The following is an 18,298-nucleotide window of genomic DNA, read 5'->3' as shown; positions in this document are numbered from 1 at the left end:
GATCCAAAATAATGACCAACTCCCAGATGGCCCGTTACCTCAGTTGGTACAGCGCTGCACCAGTATGGCAGAGATCTTGGGTTCAAATTCCGTACGGGCCTGAATTTTTATTCAGGCCATTTTTCAAGTATCAGTTCATAACTGCGAGGATCGATTCTATATTCGCTTCTTCACATGCATGATTTTCATATATTAACAGCCATTATTAACCCTTTGAGGTGTTTCAAAATAAACAGCTTCTCTAGAAGCCATCAAATCAAAGAAAGTCTTTGTCTGCGAGTTGTCTTGTGAATGATTAAAGAAAAGACCAGACATTAACCTTATAGATCATTACTCAATATTGTAGTATTCAGTCATGGCTTGTAGTTGTGCTTGATCTCAAGTTCTGTTTAGAAAATGACGGTAAATTAAATGTATCGTTTTTCTTGTTGCTTTTTTCTTCAGTTATATTCTAACTTTACTTGCAACACTGAAACAACTTGAGTAATGAGAATCAATTGAAAAGCCACCATGATAAAACATCTAACATTAATACCAATATACACCCACTGCTTGCTTACTGATATACACTGACATAAATGACTAAATATATTAAAATCATATATGTGAACTGCGGTGAAAGAGATAAGTATGGAAGCGACCTTCGCAACATTGAACACTACTTAAGCAGTAGTGAAATTAAGGTCAGAATATCTCCATAAGGTGTCTGACGTCTACCATAACAATTACTTAATGCAATGCCTAAAGGTAATTTACGCAGATGGAAATAGATCTCTAATTCATCAACGTTAATTGTCTCCGTGGTACATCACACCGAGTCTTTAGAAGCTCCAGGCGAAAAGCGTCTTGCATGCAAGTAACGCGGTGCACGATTTTACATTTTGGTAATTTGGCAGGAGTAGTTTTGCAACATGTCTCGCATCGTGTCGCTTGGTACCTTCACTGTGCTGTGCTCTTTGATGTGTGTTGTGAAATGCGAAGAAGGTGGGTAGATATTTTAATCAGTAGAAAGGGGAAAATTTTTAAAACTGTTATTTTATAATTTGTTTGAAGTGGGAATAAACAAAAGCAATTCATTGCAAATGTTCTGTTGTGACTGTTAAAAAAATTCCAAGGTTTTCAAAAGGTTCTACCTTCTTATAGGAGAGTATAATGTTTATAAAGCTATTATGAGGAGACGTTAATCTTCAAAGACAGGTGGGATCTACCTCACGCAAGTTTTTTTAAGCAGGCGGTTGGGATTAAAGGATCATGAAGTTTAGGCTATAAATTCGGCACAAACTCATGCTGAACTCTTTTTAATTTGTTAGTATGCTTTAACGCCGAAGAAAAAACTCCCTACATGCCGCTATTATTATGAGTATGACTATGAAATTTAGTGAGCTAAAGTGAAGCTTAATCATCCATTTTTCTCTCAGCATATTTACACAAGGAAATAAATATTTAGAAAATTTCAAAAACCTCCCCCGAGAATTTTATTTGTCCTTTAACTGCCGTTTTGAAAACGATTATCGATTAGCATTACAAGCAAATATGTAGAGTTGTAAAAACAGTCGAAATGTCGACTCAACCTTTTTATCGCGTGAACTTTCGTCGAATACACCTAAATCTAAATTTGGAGATAGCTCCTTCTGAAAGAAATTAAATCGTTTTATGGCTTCAAATTCACGGGTAAGGAATTAGTTTCAATAAAACAACGTAATGTCCTTTAGTTATCTAAAGACTGGAATTCAAAAGGAACACAGTCATCTCGAAAGAAATAGCCGAATTTTGTTTTGTTTCATCTTTTTATCATCATTATCTGTATTCTACACTGACATAATGAAATTGGAAAAACACTGGGACTTTCATGAAAGCTGCCGTTTAAATTTTTCTCCAATCTACATCCTAGATCTTAGATCCTAAATTGTTCGTCTCGATACTAACTTTTCGTGTTGAAAATATCAATTCTTCAACAAAATTTACATCTTTCCCCTTTGACAGGTACAGAACTGAAAATTCACCTATCAATTATTTACAAAAAAATAAACTTATGCCTTAATTGAAATCAGCCCCATGTCAAAAGTTTGGTGACTTTAACGAAGTAGTTGAAAACACAAGTTCAAATTATCCCATAACTCATCAGATACAAAAGGCGAAGCTTTAAGGACAGACGTGAAAATTTTAGAATGAAACGAATCTTTTTCAAGGCAACGTCTATCGCGATCGTGCTTGTTTAAGTTTCTGAAAATAAAAATAATAATAAAAAAAGAAAACATAACGCAACAAAAGTATAAATCCCCCCCTCCCCCCAAACATATCAATAAACTGTTTCAATGTGATAAGTTTCGATATTTATTTGAGAAGACAAAACAGAAAGCTCTAAGCCTCTCCTGGGAAACCATACAGGTTACTCTCGCAGCCATTTCCAAAGAACACACTGCATAGTGGTACGTACAACACAATCTAAGAACAGCGAACCTAGTGAGAATTTCGCAATTCTAAAGAAGTGCCCTAGAAAGCTCGACTATCTTATATTCGAGATCCTCCTTATGAAAAAGAAAAGACCAGACATTAGCCTTACAGAACATTATTCAATATCGTAATATTCAGTCATAGCTTGTAGTTTTGATTGATTCTAAGTTAACTTTACCAATTCATGTAAGACCATAAAGTCTTGGGAGGGCCATCCACCCTCGTTAAGTTTAGGCAACGACATGATTTCGAGAGCAATTTGGTGTACGTAAGCACGAGTATATTTTTCAAAGACAACAAAATTGCACGAGCCCGTAGGGCAAGTGCAATTTGTAGTCTGAAAAATTTACAAGTACTTATTACACCAAATTGCAGGCGGAATCATGTTATTACTTGTTATAATGCACATGAAAAAAACATCGCAGAAGGTCAAGACAGACGAAATTTTGAAAGTGTACGCGAACTATTTGTATTTTGCCTTCGTGTTACAACTATGCACCTGCGTTATGACTTTGCATTCGTGTTACATGAAAATGCACTGGTTTTCAGCCAATCAGAAGCGCGTACATTATTAATAAAGTTATTTATTTATAACACTTACCCAGACTCCATTCGGGTGAAATTATTTGTATGAATACAAAGCACACTTTTACGCTTTGTTCTCATTAAAGAAATCATTTATGTACCGTAACATTTCAATACATATTTACATATAGTACATCAATTATGCCAATCCCTTTCAATTTTGACAATGATGACAGGATATAATCGAAACCTCATGTTGTGGTTTTTTCGTTGATTTAAATTCGTACAATTTTTCTATGACGTTGATTGCAGTTTCCTTTACCAATTTCTCTACCTCCATCCCTTCCCTATTATTTACCTTTACCACCAAATCCGGTGTCCTTTTCAAATAGAGCATTCCCTTGTAACCAGTGGTATCATGTTCTTTCTATCAGAAAATATATTTTTCACAATTCTTTCCTTTAGACCACTGTCGTCAACTGGAGTTCAGAGCTGCCCTTGCATTTAGAGGAAAACGGCTGCTTAACCACAAGATAAAAGAAGTTGACAACGTCGCAAAGGACTTCTGTGGAGCATTGTGTTTTATGGAACCCAACTGTGTGAGCTATAATATATTAGCATCCAATGATTCTCCCTCGATCACCAAATGCGAGATGAATAACGCTACACATTTTGAACATCCGAGTGATCTGATCTCATTTCCAAACAGCACCTATCGTGGATCCAAGGTGTGTTTATAGCTGCAGTAATTAGGATAATAGAGGTCTTCTTTTGGCCTGACCTTATGTCTTTGTCACAATTTAATTTTTTCCTGGTTTATTGACATCTCTTAAATTTTGACTGTAAATATATAAAAACCATGTATGTGAACTGCGGTTAGAGAAATAAATTTGAAAGCGATCTTCGCATAAATTAACTCTACGGGTTTATTTGGAACCAACATAATGACCAGCTCCTAGTTGGCATGCATGACAGTTAGGTTAAGTGCTTTAAACTATCGTTTTCTGCAATTAACATGATTAGTGCAGAGTAGGCTTAGCCACAAGTTGCTCGGCAACTTTTTGGCAACTTTTGAGATTTTCGGAAACTTTTTAGAATTTTGGCAACTTTTAGAATTTTCGGCAACTTTGGGCTTTTTGAGGTTCTTTGAAGCCACTTTCTTCACGTTTTGAGCCACATTGGTCAGTTTTCGATATACATTTATTCAATTTATTCTAAAATACAATAATTAGGGCCTAAGGGGCCCCCCCCCCCATGGGTTGATTTTTGTGAAAGTTAAGCTCGTGGCAACGAGTCCAGGAACATAAAAACGAGTACCTTACCTCAGTTGATGGCAAGTTAAGATATGATGCTTGCAAGGAAACAATAAGCAAGAAGAAAAGCACCGTCAAGAAACACATCAGTTCGTTAAAGCATGTAAAGGCCAAGAAGACAATTTTAGAGAGCAAGAAAAAAGATCAGTCGGTGCTAGAATTGTTACGAAGAAATGATCAAGCAAAGCATCCTAAAGGAAAAACATTACCTCGTGATATGCGTCTGTATCGTTTTGAGCTGATCCAAAGCTTTTTAACAGCTGGAATTCCCTTGTCTAAGATTGATTACCTACGCTCGTTTCTCGAAAAATATGGCTACCGTATCCAATGCTGTAGCCGTAGCCGCCTACCCCAATGTGGAAGGAGTAGCTCGCCGCCAAGCCGTCGGAAACTTGCCTGTTTACAATCAGCTGGTGGCCAAAGCCAAAGCATGTATCAATCCGGGGTTGCAGTTTTTTCAGGGAAAGTTTAGCCAAGAGTTTTATAAGAACGTTCGTGCCTTCCGTAGTGCCAGATTGTGTTGTCCAGTACAAGTCCAGCAACTTCGCCCCACAGCAGCTTCCGTGGAGGAGTTAAGAAGGTTCCGTTTCCTTGATAAAGATGCCATCATACAAGGGCTTACCGCTGAACTTCCAAGATACTTGGCAATTGCAGATGGAGCAGACTTACAGACAGAAGAAGAGAAGCTACAATGGTGGTCGAGAAATGAAACAAACCTGCCCAACTGGTCCTCCGTGGTAAAGAAAGTTCTTTTGGTACAACCAAGCTCTGCATCTGCTGAAAGAGTTTTGAGCATCATGAAGAGTTTCTTTACCAACCAAAAAGATGCAGCCCTAGAGCAGACTGTTGAAGCTTCAGTGATGCTCTGCTACAACCAGAACCAGAGAAACAAGCTTGTCGTTGTTTGATGAGAGGACGTTATTAAACTCAGTCATACCTGAATGGATTTCATACTGAAAGAGTGTAAGGCAACACGTCACATGAAAACTGCTCTGCTCATTATGTGTGTGTATAACCATGTTTTGTTCATGTCATTCTGATAGACTATTTGTTGATCAAGTGAAATGGAAAGAACCTCTGATATTATCATTGGACTTTGACAAATAAAGTTTTGATAAGAAGCAATGTGCGAATTTTTAATCTTTAACACCCAAAAAGGTACGAAAAGCAGAAAAAATTTGGCAACTTTTTGAAAAAAATAACAACTTTTGGGCAACTTTTAGACACTTTTATCGGCAACTTTTTTGGGATTCATCGGCAACTTGTGGCTAAGCCTAGTGCAGAGAAGCAGCTTACAAAATAACGCATATTGTTACCGAACGTCAAAGATACGTTTATAAGCATCACTCAATTGCAACCCTGATTTAATTCGATTGTCCTTTAAATATTGAGAGTATGGTATTAGTAAACACAGTTTAAGCACCGGATGAAAAAAACACAAGTCTTGAGCTGCTGTAAGTTTAATTCCTAATCTTCTAATTTTTTATATTATCTGCCTTTCCTTGATTTGCTTTTAATTACTTGTGACCTATTTATTCACAAATCAGTACTTGTATATTTAATTTGTTATATTGTAAAAAAAAAAAACATGTACTGTTAAAGTTTCCTGGAGGTATTGCCAACACTTGATGATCATTTTAAACTCTCGTTGTTTCATTTATCTGCCCTCAGAATGGCTTGTTAATGTACCTCCTTACCCTCCCCTCCCCGCATTGTATGTTGCGTAGACATATCCTTCACTTGTCGTTTTTTTGCTTCCTCGTAAAGAACGTTTGCATAAAGAAGCAATGCCCGAGTAATGCCATCTGCCAAGCTGGTTTTTCCAGTGAGGGGTATAGATGTGTCTGCGTACCGGGTTACACGGGTGAAGATTGCACAAAAGGTGAGGCAGATGTATGTGTTCAATATCTAAGTGTTAGCAGTCACTTAATGATTAGGAAAGTCGGTGACCGTTGTTTCAAATAAATTCTTCAGTACTCTCCTCATGCACCTTTTTTCCACAGAGGATAAAGAAAGAGCAGCGGTAAACTAGGAGAGAAAACTAGGGAAGACTCGCGGGGGGAGGGGGGTGGGTCGAAGGGCGTTTATTAAGAAGGGGATATCCTTATTTCCGCTTCTAGCAATGGAGACCGTGATGAACCCTCTCTGCAATGCAACCCTGCCAGTAGCTCGACGCGTTTACCGTTCCTGACGGTGCGACTTCTTTCATTAAGTTCAGAATAAAAAGTGACTTAATTGCTAAAAGGACGTTGAAGTAAGTGATTTCACGATTTTGTTCTGTATTAGGTAGCTAAGAAAGGTACAAATTTTATAGCGCACGTGCTGAACAATTGTTTTGCTCATTAGATCTTTTGTTTCCCTACGTTTTTTTTGCTGTCGCCGTCAAAGTTTTCTTAAAGTCCCTAATAAATGAAAGATGTGCAGACCCTAACTCATTGTGTACTGTGCTTTATAAGAAGTCTGTGGTTTCAAAGTCTCTGTAATTGTAATTTCTACGTGATCCTTTCTTTAAGACGTTGATGAATGTGATCTGGGAGAACACAAATGTAATTCAAATGCTGAATGTATAAATACCCGTGGATCCTACGACTGCAAATGTAAAGAAGGATTTACAGGAGATGGCCAAACGTGCATAGGTGAGTGTTGACTGGTTATTACCAAATAGGAGGTACATTATCCATCAGCCACTCTACAAGCAAGCAAGCTGCATTCCTGCCGTAACACAAGCAGGTCTATTCTTCAACTTTTACATGCTTGTGCATGTGACATTTATTTTATGGTTTAAGTGACTGCTAGAACTAAAGGGAAAATCCTTAGAAGCTCATGTAATCTTTTGATGTCACCCATTCCCCCAGACCACTTAAGAATATCTTTGCGTTATTTTCAGATTTTGACGAGTGTAATTTGGTTGATAATTATTGCACCAAGGGTGGCGCCAATTGTACAAACACTGCAGGGTCATTCAACTGCACCTGCCAGACTCGATATTTCTGGAATGGCATGAAATGCGAAGGTTTGTTTACTCTAGTATTATTTAGGCCTATACGAACATCATATCAAGGAGTCTTTCTTACTCTCACTTGCTCTTGGTCCGATGCTCTCTCTCTGTCATAATCCCTATCATTGGACTGTCTGTGTGTGTGTCTTTTTGTCTGTCTGTCTGTCTGATTATCTGCACGTTCATTTTGTTCGTCTGTTATTTTTCTATCTGCTTGAAATTCTTTATTAACATTAAAACGTAGAAATCGGATTTCAGTTTCATTTTCATTCTGTGGTTAGAACAGTAACGAAAATAACTGAAGAGGGCATGTTTTCCGACAAAAAGATTAATTTTTTTAAATGTGAGCCTTAATTTGATCAAAGATATTAGTTGATCCTGAGCTACTTCTAGCGCCAATACTAGCAAAAACTACTAGAAATAAGAGGTACTCAAATGCAAAATTTGCTATTCAAAGGTTATCTCATGTTAGCTTATTTAAGCTTTTTTGAGGTGAACCCTTGATTGTGAATTCAAGTTCCTAGTTTCTTTAAACGTCCTTTTTTTGGTTTGAAACTGTCATCCCCGAAAAAAAACATTACTATACTTGTGCGCCATTTGGAAAGAGAAGCGAAAATCACAGGAAAAGAAATTTGCAGGTGATAGGCGCTCGCTGAACTGCGTACTTTCTCTTCCAGGTAAGGAAATGTAATTGCAAAGTTGGTCGAAATTTACCTGCTTTTTAAAAAAAGGTGCATGGTATACCTGTAAAGCATTAAGAATCTTTAACTGCAATTAATTCTTGAAAGTTCTAACTTTGATAAACCCGATTATCATTTCCTATTTGAATTATATTTGATTCTCTAGCCGATGGTTGTTACAACCACACAAATCTGACAGAGGCTGACAGAAAAAGCGATTACTCTACACCCCACGATGGTCCTTTTCTGTGTGACAGGGAGCTTGAGGGATGGTATCGTTTTGTGGGAGCTGCAGGAACAAAAATGCCAACAACGCGTGTCTCAGCATACAGATGTGGTACAGTATGGTCAGGTTGGTTGGATGGTGCTCATCCTACAGCGGGAGATGGTGAAGTGTCCAGGAAAGTCTGCTTTAGTGGTCGTTCTGACAATTGCAAAAACCACAAAACTATTTTGGTGAAAAACTGTGGATCCTACTTTATCTACAAACTGAGATCACCAAAACGTTGCGATTCGCGCTACTGTGGTACTGATTAAACGGGGGGCTAAAAGTGTAAAAAAAAAAATGAAGGATTTTCAAGTTCCTTTGTAAATACATCTGTTGTTTTATGTTCGTGTTAATTTCAACCAGTCCTGTTAGCGTGCAGGATTCATAATGAATTTTTATGATTTCTTCTATTTACCACTTTGTAAGCTGAGGTTGATTACAAGTCATTGTATCTTTTATAATTTCATTGTCTGTTATTTTCTCGTTTGCATGTCTCTCCCGAAGTCACAGCTCTCTTCGAAGTTTCGCCTAGACTTCTCTTCAACGTCTGGTCCTATGCAGGCATTGAAAATGTACTTTTCCAAATTTTTGTCGAAAGACATAATGGAGATTATCGAATATAATTGATCACGAAAGAAGGCGAGAAGACCTCGACATTTTACTTTACTTTTAAAAATCAGAGACCAGAAAGTGTTGCAACGAGATTGTCGAGGTGACTAATTGGTGTTAAGCCTGCATTTAAGCAGAAAAGGATTGTAGTTGGTTTTCCAGTAAGAGCGGATAATAGTATAACAATTTTCTTACAACAATTATTTGCTGATGGTGAGTCTTAATGTCGAGATAATTCTCTGCTTTTTAACACGTTACAGAAAGTAAATTTTCTCTTTGAATAATGGTTCGATAACTGCTCGTTTCATTTTTTGATTTTCGAGCTAGTGTTAGACCCCAACTCAGGTTTTTATATTACAGAGGTTCGTCTGCAATGTTTTTGCCGCTGTGTGTGGCAAGAACAGCACACCCGTGCTTCTTTTCTCTGAGTATCAAGAGACCATGATTGCCTGAGACTCAGGGTGCGTTTTCCTTATTAGAGACGGTTGTTGAAGTCCTAAATGTAATAACTGTCCTAAATGTAATAAAGTCCTAAATGTAATAACAGTTGGTCCTAAATGTAATAAAGCCCTAAATGTAATAAGCTCCCTATGCAGTCGTTTAACTGCGCTAACATTGAGATGTTAAAGTGATAGCTGTGCACTAAAGAATCCTCTGACCAATATTCATGGCATATTGCGGCTCGCTGATATTAATCAGCGTCTTTTTATTTGCTAAAGACACAGGTTGAGAAGTATTGGCTATAAAACCTTATACTGATGTGCTTTTGGCATCAAATTGACGGACGCAAAGGAATGAGAACGCTGATCAATAGCTATCTTTATATCATTGGCTCAGACTCTTAAGTGTAACAGATTTTGACGATATACTTGTATGATCAGTGTTGAAGCTAAAAATTCATGAACCGAATTACAGGGAAAAGAAAGTCCACCGACTTGTACGTTAGACAAATTCTGGGCTCGGAAGTGCATTTTTTGTATTGTCTTCCCTTGCCAAAGTAGTATCATTGCAGCCGGGAGGGAGTTAAAACGCTTAGCGGCACAGTCTTGAAATGTGCCTGACTCCAGTGGTTTTTTAAGGTTTATAGTTTCGCTGGAACGTAAACATCTACTGTGTTGTACAGTTTCAAGCCTCAGATTCTTGGGCCAATGTTCAAAATACAGGGCTTTGTGTGCTGCTTTAAGTAAATGCCAGTCCCGGCGCTGACTCAGTGGTAACCAGCCTAATTTAAATAGAGTATTCACAGAGTTCACATAGTGACCCGTGACAAAGCTGGCGGCGGAAAACTGGATACGCCGAAGCTTTTTAAGCAGATTTTCAGTGAGCGGGTAAAATACAACGTCACTTAAGCCTAAGCGTGATAGAACTAACGATTCGGCAAGATGCTTTCTTAACTTATAATTAGTAAAGTTCTTGATTTTTTTAAGTGTGGCTAAGGTACCATAACATGAAGCAGCTAAATGTTTAATATGGTCGTCCCATTTGAGGTTACTGTTGATGTTAACCTCGAGCAACTTTGTAGATTCGACTCGCTCAAGATAGTTGTCTCCGACAGTGAGATTAAGTGCGCGATCTGCTTATTTGTGGTAGGATGACATTTGCTGGGTGGAGAGAACCATGAATTTGGTCTTATTAGGGTTCAAGGCAAGGTTAGAGTCCTTAGACCATGAACCAAGTTTGGCAAGGGATTCGTTTAAATCGCACGTCGTTGATTCCAATTCCCTCACTGCACAATGGGTGTAGAGATATGTGTAATCAGCGTATTGAGAACAAGATGTGGATAGATAGAGGTTATCTCGGAGGTCTGATATACACAAATTGAAGATCATTGGCTCGAGAATCGATCCTTGAGGTATTCCAAACTGTGACAATTTGAGGTGTGATTTAGTTCCATTAATTTGTACGAATTGTGTTCGACCAGATAAATAGCTTAGGAGCTATTTTAAATAGTTTTTGGTGAAGCCGAGTTTGGGAAATTTCTTTAGCGTTGTCTTGAAACGAACCATATCAAAAGCCTGAGAAAAAACGGCGAGAACCATCAAGGTGACCTCTTTCCTTTTCATAGCGCGCTTTATATCATCTATTATTCCAAGAAGGGCAGTAGTGGTAGATTGCCCTTTACGGAAACTGGAAATGTTATCATAAAGAAGAGAGGCGCTATTTGTGAACTCCGACATCTGCCAGCCGACCAACCTTTCAAACACCTTAGATAACACCGGTAATATCGAGATTGGTCTTAGTTCGTCATAGGTCGTTGGGTTGTCTACCTTGGGTATGGGCGACACTCTGGTGTTCTTCCAAAGCTTTGGGAAGTACGCTTTAGCGGTTGATGATCCTAGTAAGGGGGCCCGCCAAGTGGTCAGCCGCTAGCTTTATGAATGTAGTTGGAATCTGATCAGCTCCCGTGGAACAGTCGGACCTTTAGGTTTAAGTCGTTTTGAATACCTCTTCTCAAGTAACATGAGAAATGTGGAATCGAGTATGATCAGTTCATTCAGCTAAACGTAGGGGTCGCATTTACGTTAAGAGTTCTTTGTGCTGTAGACGCGAAATGATCATTTAGCTCATCGAGGTTGAAGCGCAAAGGCTTTGGGCTAGGCATAAGAATTCTGTGGATGACCTTCCGTACTTCACTTGACTTGCTTGAGTAAAGCACTTTCTCGATAAAAGCTTTACGGGCAGTTCGGATAGCAGCTTTCAGTTTGTTCCTTACTGAACGAAAGCAGGCCCACTTTGTATCAGAAGGGGTAATGTGGGCCTCATATCTGGCAGTGTCTCTCTCCTTTTGTAGGTCTTTAATGTTGGGACATTTCATCCAAGGCACTGGTGGCCCAGTAACACGTTTCCTTTTTAACGGGGCGTGTCTTTCTATGCATTCTAGAATCAGGGAGTTGAGGGTCTGTAATTGTTCGTCTGGATCGTCCGAATATGATATGATGGACATGGGAAGCGTTGAGAAATCCTCTACAAAAGACTCCTCTTTGAAGTTTTTCATATCCCTATGTGTTTAAACCGCGGTTGGAAGCGCGGCAAACGGACATTGATGCAAGCGTAGATGGCGTCTTGATCGCTTATTATGGAACAAGGTACTATACCTGGGTCCGTAACCTTCTGTGGGTAGTTTGTGATGAGGTGATCTATAAGAGTTTTCGTTGTCTTTGTAATTCTTGTTGGATGCGTCACTACTTGCGTCAATCCAAAGACGTTAAGGATGGTCTAGTACCTTTTTGTAAGGTAGTGGGGAGGGCTAAGCATGTCGATATTAACATCACCAGTAAGGATTAGCATGCCATCCCATGACACTGGGAGATGACCGAGCAATCTCTCGAGGCTATCCAGCCAGCTAGATGGATTTAGAATACGTGCAGAATTATAAATCATACCCACCAACTCTTTGCTCTACTTGTTTCGGCCGGGAATCTCTAACCAGAGGTGTTCCATTTTTGGACAAGAGTCCTCTATGTCACGTCGGCGCTTATATTTTATATTGTCTTTGATGTAGGCGCCAACACCCCTCCTTTCAAGCCTTGCCTGTTTCTAAACTCGGTTGTAAAGCCGGGTACCGATACGTATTGTAGTAATTGTGGTTGGTCTCTTAACCAGGTTTCGCTGAGGGCGATGATATCTAACTGCGGAAAACTGTTGACAGTTAGTAGAAACTCTTTAAAAGTGGACGCTTAGGCTTGTGTATTAAGATGCATAATCTTGAAATGTAAGGTTTTATTACGAAGAGGGTGAACATCATCAGATGGAATTAATAATGCAGCATCCCGAGTGAATTCTGCGACGTCGTCGAGTATCTCAGCATCAGAACATTTCTATAAAGGCAAAGCCGCCATTATGCATTTATCGCACAACCAGTCACTGACCATTGGTTTCCAGTTCACACATTTCCAGTGAAAGCATCCGATACAATTAACACATAAGGTATTCTTTTGATTGCGTCTAATTGTTTTCTCACAGAGGTCACATTTGGCCGGTGTTGTTTTCGAACTGGATGCTATATTTTTCGTATTTGCCGCTTTTTCCTGGCCAGGTCCGGGGTTTTTTGCCACATCACCGCCTAGCAGGAGTGCTTGGGTAGCCACAGAGTTACTGTAATAAGCGATGCGTGTCTTAGAAAAGCGTATTTTTCGTCGCTTTATACATTGACTGGAGGCTCTTCTCCCATTCCCAAAGTAAAATAATACTAAGGCGATGTTATGGTGATTATGCTCCGTAACATAGGCATTCCACATACCAGAAAAAAAGGCCTGTTGTTTACCAGTGGAGATTTAGCAAGATTTCCATCCCGGGATACTCCTCGGACGTCCTTCCACTTTCGTATGCAAATATGAGATTCGATTACGAGATCTTTCAAATCTTGGTTTCGGGACGTAAAAAAATCCATTTTGTACCCGCTTGGATCAATTCAAGCTCCAGCAAGGGCTACCACTTGAGGGACATTATCTTTAGCACATTGTAGGCTGGTTTCAGGCACGCCGCAGTTTACATGATATTTATATGGAGAATTTGTCCACCAAATCAAAACCTTTGCTGGTGGCGGATCATTTCCGTGATTTCATGACTTTTATGAGTGATCATTTTCTTTATTCCCATGACCTCAACGCTTGATTCAGAGTATTACTGTAAGGAGAAATAAGATGTTAATCACTCCTAGGGATTAAAAGGTTAAGAGAAATCGATACAGAGTAGAATTGAATGCGTCAGATGACTCATCGCAGCAGCAGTGCTGCAAAAGTTTGCGAGTCATCCCAGGTTTTTTAAAAATAATGGTTAAATAAAATGTATCGTTTTTCACGTTGCCTCTTTTCTTCAATTATATATTAACTTAACTTGAAATACTGTCACTACTTGAAGACTGAGGATCAATTTAAAAGCAATCATAGCTTACACTTACAAATAGACACCCACAGCTTGCCTACTGAGATACACTGGAATAAATGACTGTAAATATATGGAAATCATATATGCAACTGCGGAGAAAGAAACAAGTATGGAAGCGACCTTCTCTGTATTTAACGCATCTTAAGCAGTAGTGAAACTACGGCCAGAAAAAAAATCAGGCCTGTACAGGACTTGAACCCTTAACCTCTGCGATATCGGTGCAGCGCTCTACCAACTGAGCTCAAGAGCCAACTGGGAGCTGATCATGACGTTGTTTTGGGAATAAACCCGTGGAGTATAAATATATGAAAATCATATATGTGAACTGCAGAGAAATAAATGAATATGGACGAGTTCAAATCCCGTACAGGCCTGAATTTTTTTCGGGCCTTGTTTTCACTACTGCTTAAGTGGTGTTCATTACTGCGAAGATCGCTTTCATATTCATACATTGAAATGGCTGCGGCAGCCATAGATTTTTTAAATTCCCCACTGATGTTAAAGTACCCTGACCAGCTGAGGTAACAGGTTCACGTATCAGTCCTGATAATGGTTTCCAATCTCCCCTAACACAGCCGTATTCTCTATTAAAACTTGCAGCAAATCACTTACAGTGTGCTTCAATTATAATGGTTCCTTCCACAAAATCATTTAGTTTTGATTTCCTATCAATTTTTCTTACTTCACAAAGATGACACGTAATACCACTACTTTTCTGCTCACCCTCTAACTGTGTTTTGGAAACGGACCCTTCCATAATATAGGGCAGGGTGTAGTGCCTTCAATCCGTGGTTGATGCCATCTCTGCAAGGTTGAGGTGCATGTTGCTGAACAGTTTTCAAATGCCTCGTGTTGTAGTTCTGTCACATTTTTATAATTATGAAGAGTGAAATTGCACACCTTTAGTATCATAGCTAAAAAGTGTTTGCAAAATCCGGATTTTACGGCAACACACAATTTGCAACGATGTGCATGGTTATCTCCACTGATACGCTTCTCAGATTTTCCAATATGTCTGCCCATATCTGCCCTTGTACAAAGAGGCATTTTTATCAAGAGATGACCCCCAGCCGTCCGATGGAATTCTCAGTTTCCACTGTCTCCAAGCACTTAAGTTACCCATTGATTTTCTTAAATTGGTACTCAAACGGTAAAATTTTCGCTTCGTGCAAACAATCTCGAGATCTGGATCGATAATATTTTGATCCAATTTTCTTGTTACATATTCCTCCTCTTTGAAATGAAAGAATCAAAATCTTAATTCTGTATAACTCATACGGCAGACATTTCTGGTGAATAAAGCAGCCTTAACTTTTTACGAGCTGGGTTTAAGTTGACAGTACTTTGCACGAGTCACCCCGACAGCATAACCAACACTTTAATTCGGCGTTCTTCTGTGTCGACAGTTACCTCACCAAGAGCACTTCCCGGCATATTGGTAACTGGCACATTGGTAAATGGGGAACATACAATGAATTTGCGATGTTTTCTCTTCCTTGTCGTAAGAAGTTTTTACTTTTGTCCGAAACGTCTTAGGAGAAACTGAAAATATATCAGATTTGGCCCTCATGTCCTCGTTTCCGTGCAACTCGTCCCAGTTTTTACCCGACGGCGGCCATTTCGGAATAAGTTGTATTATTCAATTATTTTCATGAGTCCTTGGGGGTACATGCAGTTTTTGAATTAAGAGAAGGGGATTCCGACAATTTTTCATTAACTGTACCATTCCACAAACACTCTTCGTCAATATAGCATCACTGAAAGGATTCAGAGACTGAGAGCCGGAGTCACTTTGTTTGCTTTACATTTATAAATGAGCGGATGATAATGATGGAATGATAAAACTAACTGGACTGGTGCTTACGTTAAGACAATTTCCTCCGTCGTTCCGTCTCCATGTAGCTCAAATCCATCTGAAAGGGAAACAAATGTCTCATCTCCGTTAAAGAGAGATGTCTTCTCCCTGTATATTCACAATATATCTTGAGGATATATAGCGCCATCCGCTCTACATTTTAAATGCTGCGGGGAAACAAAGCAATTTCAGCCAGTATCTCGTGGGTATCCTTGCACAAGCATGCTAAAAACCCAGGGTGTTGCTTCATGATTTTATCGTAGAGAGCAGGAACAAAACCCCATGTAGCATTGGTGAACTTCTTCAGCCACAAGGGCCAAAACCTGACAGAAAATGGCAGGAAACCATACTCATTATGAACTAAGCATTCACAGTTTAAGACGCATATAAATGAACTTGAACGCATGTTGCACACTTGTGAAGGAAAATTCACCGAGGAAAAATAATCCCTTGAGAAATTTCTAGTAAATTTCGAAGGCAAATATTTACCTTAAACGGTTATTTAGCTCAAAAGTAATTAAAAAATCAGATTTTGGGCTTGCCAAGAGAGAGAAATAAGAAATTTAAGAATCATCTTTAATAAGTCAGATAACCTTAACGGCTGCATTGAAAAATCAGTAAACGCCGAAAACGGTTAGGGTTGAAGGGGAGGGGATTACCTTTATCACAATAAGTCTTACCTCACGTGGTGAAAGGTGTGTGTGTGGAAACAAACGATTTCAAAAATTAATCTCCGAATTAAATCTTGCAGCACAAGAGCTTGTATGTACACATGAATAGCAGCAGTTGATGCTCTAAAATTGGCATCAAGCACGCGTTGTTTTGAAATTGATTAGAATTTGTGATATATTTTCTTATTTTTGACAACTCCTTCCACTCACAAGCGGGATTAAATATCTCTGAAACCATACATTTTATCTGGGGATGGTCCTCCCTAAATTCATGTCAACGAGCTTTATCAGTTAAAACTTTTTCGTTTTTCACCGAAGCGGCGCGGTAAATGCCCACCGCCAGCCACCGACACTAAGGTGAATAGTTTTTTTTAGTATAGACTAAAACAGTGAGATAATAGAACACGAAAATATGATTTTAACTCAACTCTGCAACGATTATAATTACTGATGCTCAGTGGATTATCGGTTCAGATTGCTTCGCAGTGGATTCCTCGCGAAGCCCATCTCAGAGCCAATCTTCTCAGTCGTTTCGTTGATAAGGACGACTGGTCCTTGAATCCGGAGGTTTCCCCCAGTTGGATTGCAAATGGGGTCCGCAACCAATTAACCGTTTTGCGTCTCACTGCAATGCTCAGGTTCCAACAGTTAATTGTACGCTCATGTCTCCGAGCTGTAGCGCCATCGATGCCTTTTCCATGGATTGGCGAGGCGAAAATAACTGGCTTTGTCCTCCTGTTTCCTTGGTTGTGGACGTGATTAAACGCGCACGAGAGTGCCGCTCAGTTGGAACTCTTATCGTCCCTGAATGGCGGTCTGCGTTCTTACGGCCTTTGTTGAAGCCTTTTCTTCCCGAGTTTGCCTGTTTTGTCTTATTATTCGCGGGCCAGGTTAGGTGTTTTACCGAAACAAGCCATCTGTTCTCTTTGATTGTCCGAAATTTACTATACTGTCTTTGAGCGTTGATTTCAGGTTAGGAACGCCCATTTTTAATTTACGCTATGTTCTTGTATCTAGCCTGTGTACGGCTCGTATTTTTTGCTGTGGTTACCGGGCCGTGTGATTTGGAAGCCGCGTACGTCTATATGGCTGCGATTTTTTTAATCTATTGGCAGTTACTACCGTACTATCTAGCCCGTGTACAGCTCGCGTTTTTTGCTTTGGTTACCGGGCTGTGTGCTTTGGAAGCCGCTTACACCTATATGGCTGTGTTTGTTTGATTTATCGGCAGTTAGTCCGTAGTATCTAGCTCGTGTGCAGCCATGTGTTTTGCTGTGATTACCGGGCTGTGTCCTTATGAAGCGAATTTTGCCTATGTGGCCACGTTTAAGTTGGTATACCGGCATTTTTGGCTTCGGAGCTCGAGTGTAGCCAGTGTTTTAGCTATTTGGCAGAGATGGAAGGCTTGGGCTCGTTTAAAGCTTAGTGTTCCTGTGCTTCCGGCAATTCCACTACAAGTTGCTCTTTATTTGACGGGACTTGTGGACCGTACAATCTGGCAGGGCTATTCTGTTTCAGTTATGAGTCTGCTACCTACAGTATCTACTGGGGACATCGGTTAGCTGATTTTGAGCCTCCGAAAAAACATCCACTGGCGCCCGGAGGAAGCTGGCGAGGCCTTTTCAATCCAAGCAGCCATTGTCCCACGATGTGATCACTGATATTACTTTGATTTTGAACACTACATCTGCTTCCTTGGCGGACATTCGTTTTTTGTTTATCCTTTTGGTTGGATATGCTGGTGTTTTTCGTATTACTAAAATTTTGAGTCTTAGGGTGAAAGATATAATTATCCTAGACGATTTCATGAAAATTAATTTGACTAAGTGTAAGAATGATCAGTACAGAAACGGCCATATTTCAGTTTTAGGAATGTCTCGCAAGCCTACGTGCCCAGTAGGGATTATTGAAGATTTTTTTTTTGCTTCCCGAACCAACAACTCCTGTCATCAAGTTGTTCGTAGGATTGTTAAATCTAAATTCTTCGAGAAATTCCATCAGTCCTTAGGAATTAGTAACTCAACTGTCTTAAGTAACT

General features: G+C 39.5%; 1 protein-coding gene across 1 annotated transcript; it reads left to right on the top strand.

Annotated features, from left to right (window-relative positions):
- Positions 1-911: 911 nt before the first annotated feature.
- LOC131799962 (uromodulin) lies at positions 912-9,189 on the top strand. The gene is made up of 6 exons (XM_066166375.1): positions 912-984; positions 3,445-3,707; positions 6,060-6,174; positions 6,806-6,928; positions 7,180-7,305; positions 8,137-9,189. The coding sequence occupies exons 1-6, from the start codon at positions 912-914 to the stop codon at positions 8,505-8,507; spliced, it is 1,071 nt and encodes a 356-aa protein (XP_066022472.1). The 3' UTR covers positions 8,508-9,189.
- The last annotated feature ends 9,109 nt before the right edge of the window (positions 9,190-18,298 follow it).

The sequence above is a fragment of the Pocillopora verrucosa genome, chromosome 5 (genome assembly GCF_036669915.1).
Source record: "Pocillopora verrucosa isolate sample1 chromosome 5, ASM3666991v2, whole genome shotgun sequence".
Lineage (NCBI taxonomy): Eukaryota > Metazoa > Cnidaria > Anthozoa > Scleractinia > Pocilloporidae > Pocillopora > Pocillopora verrucosa.
This window is presented reverse-complemented; position numbering and strand designations above follow the sequence as displayed.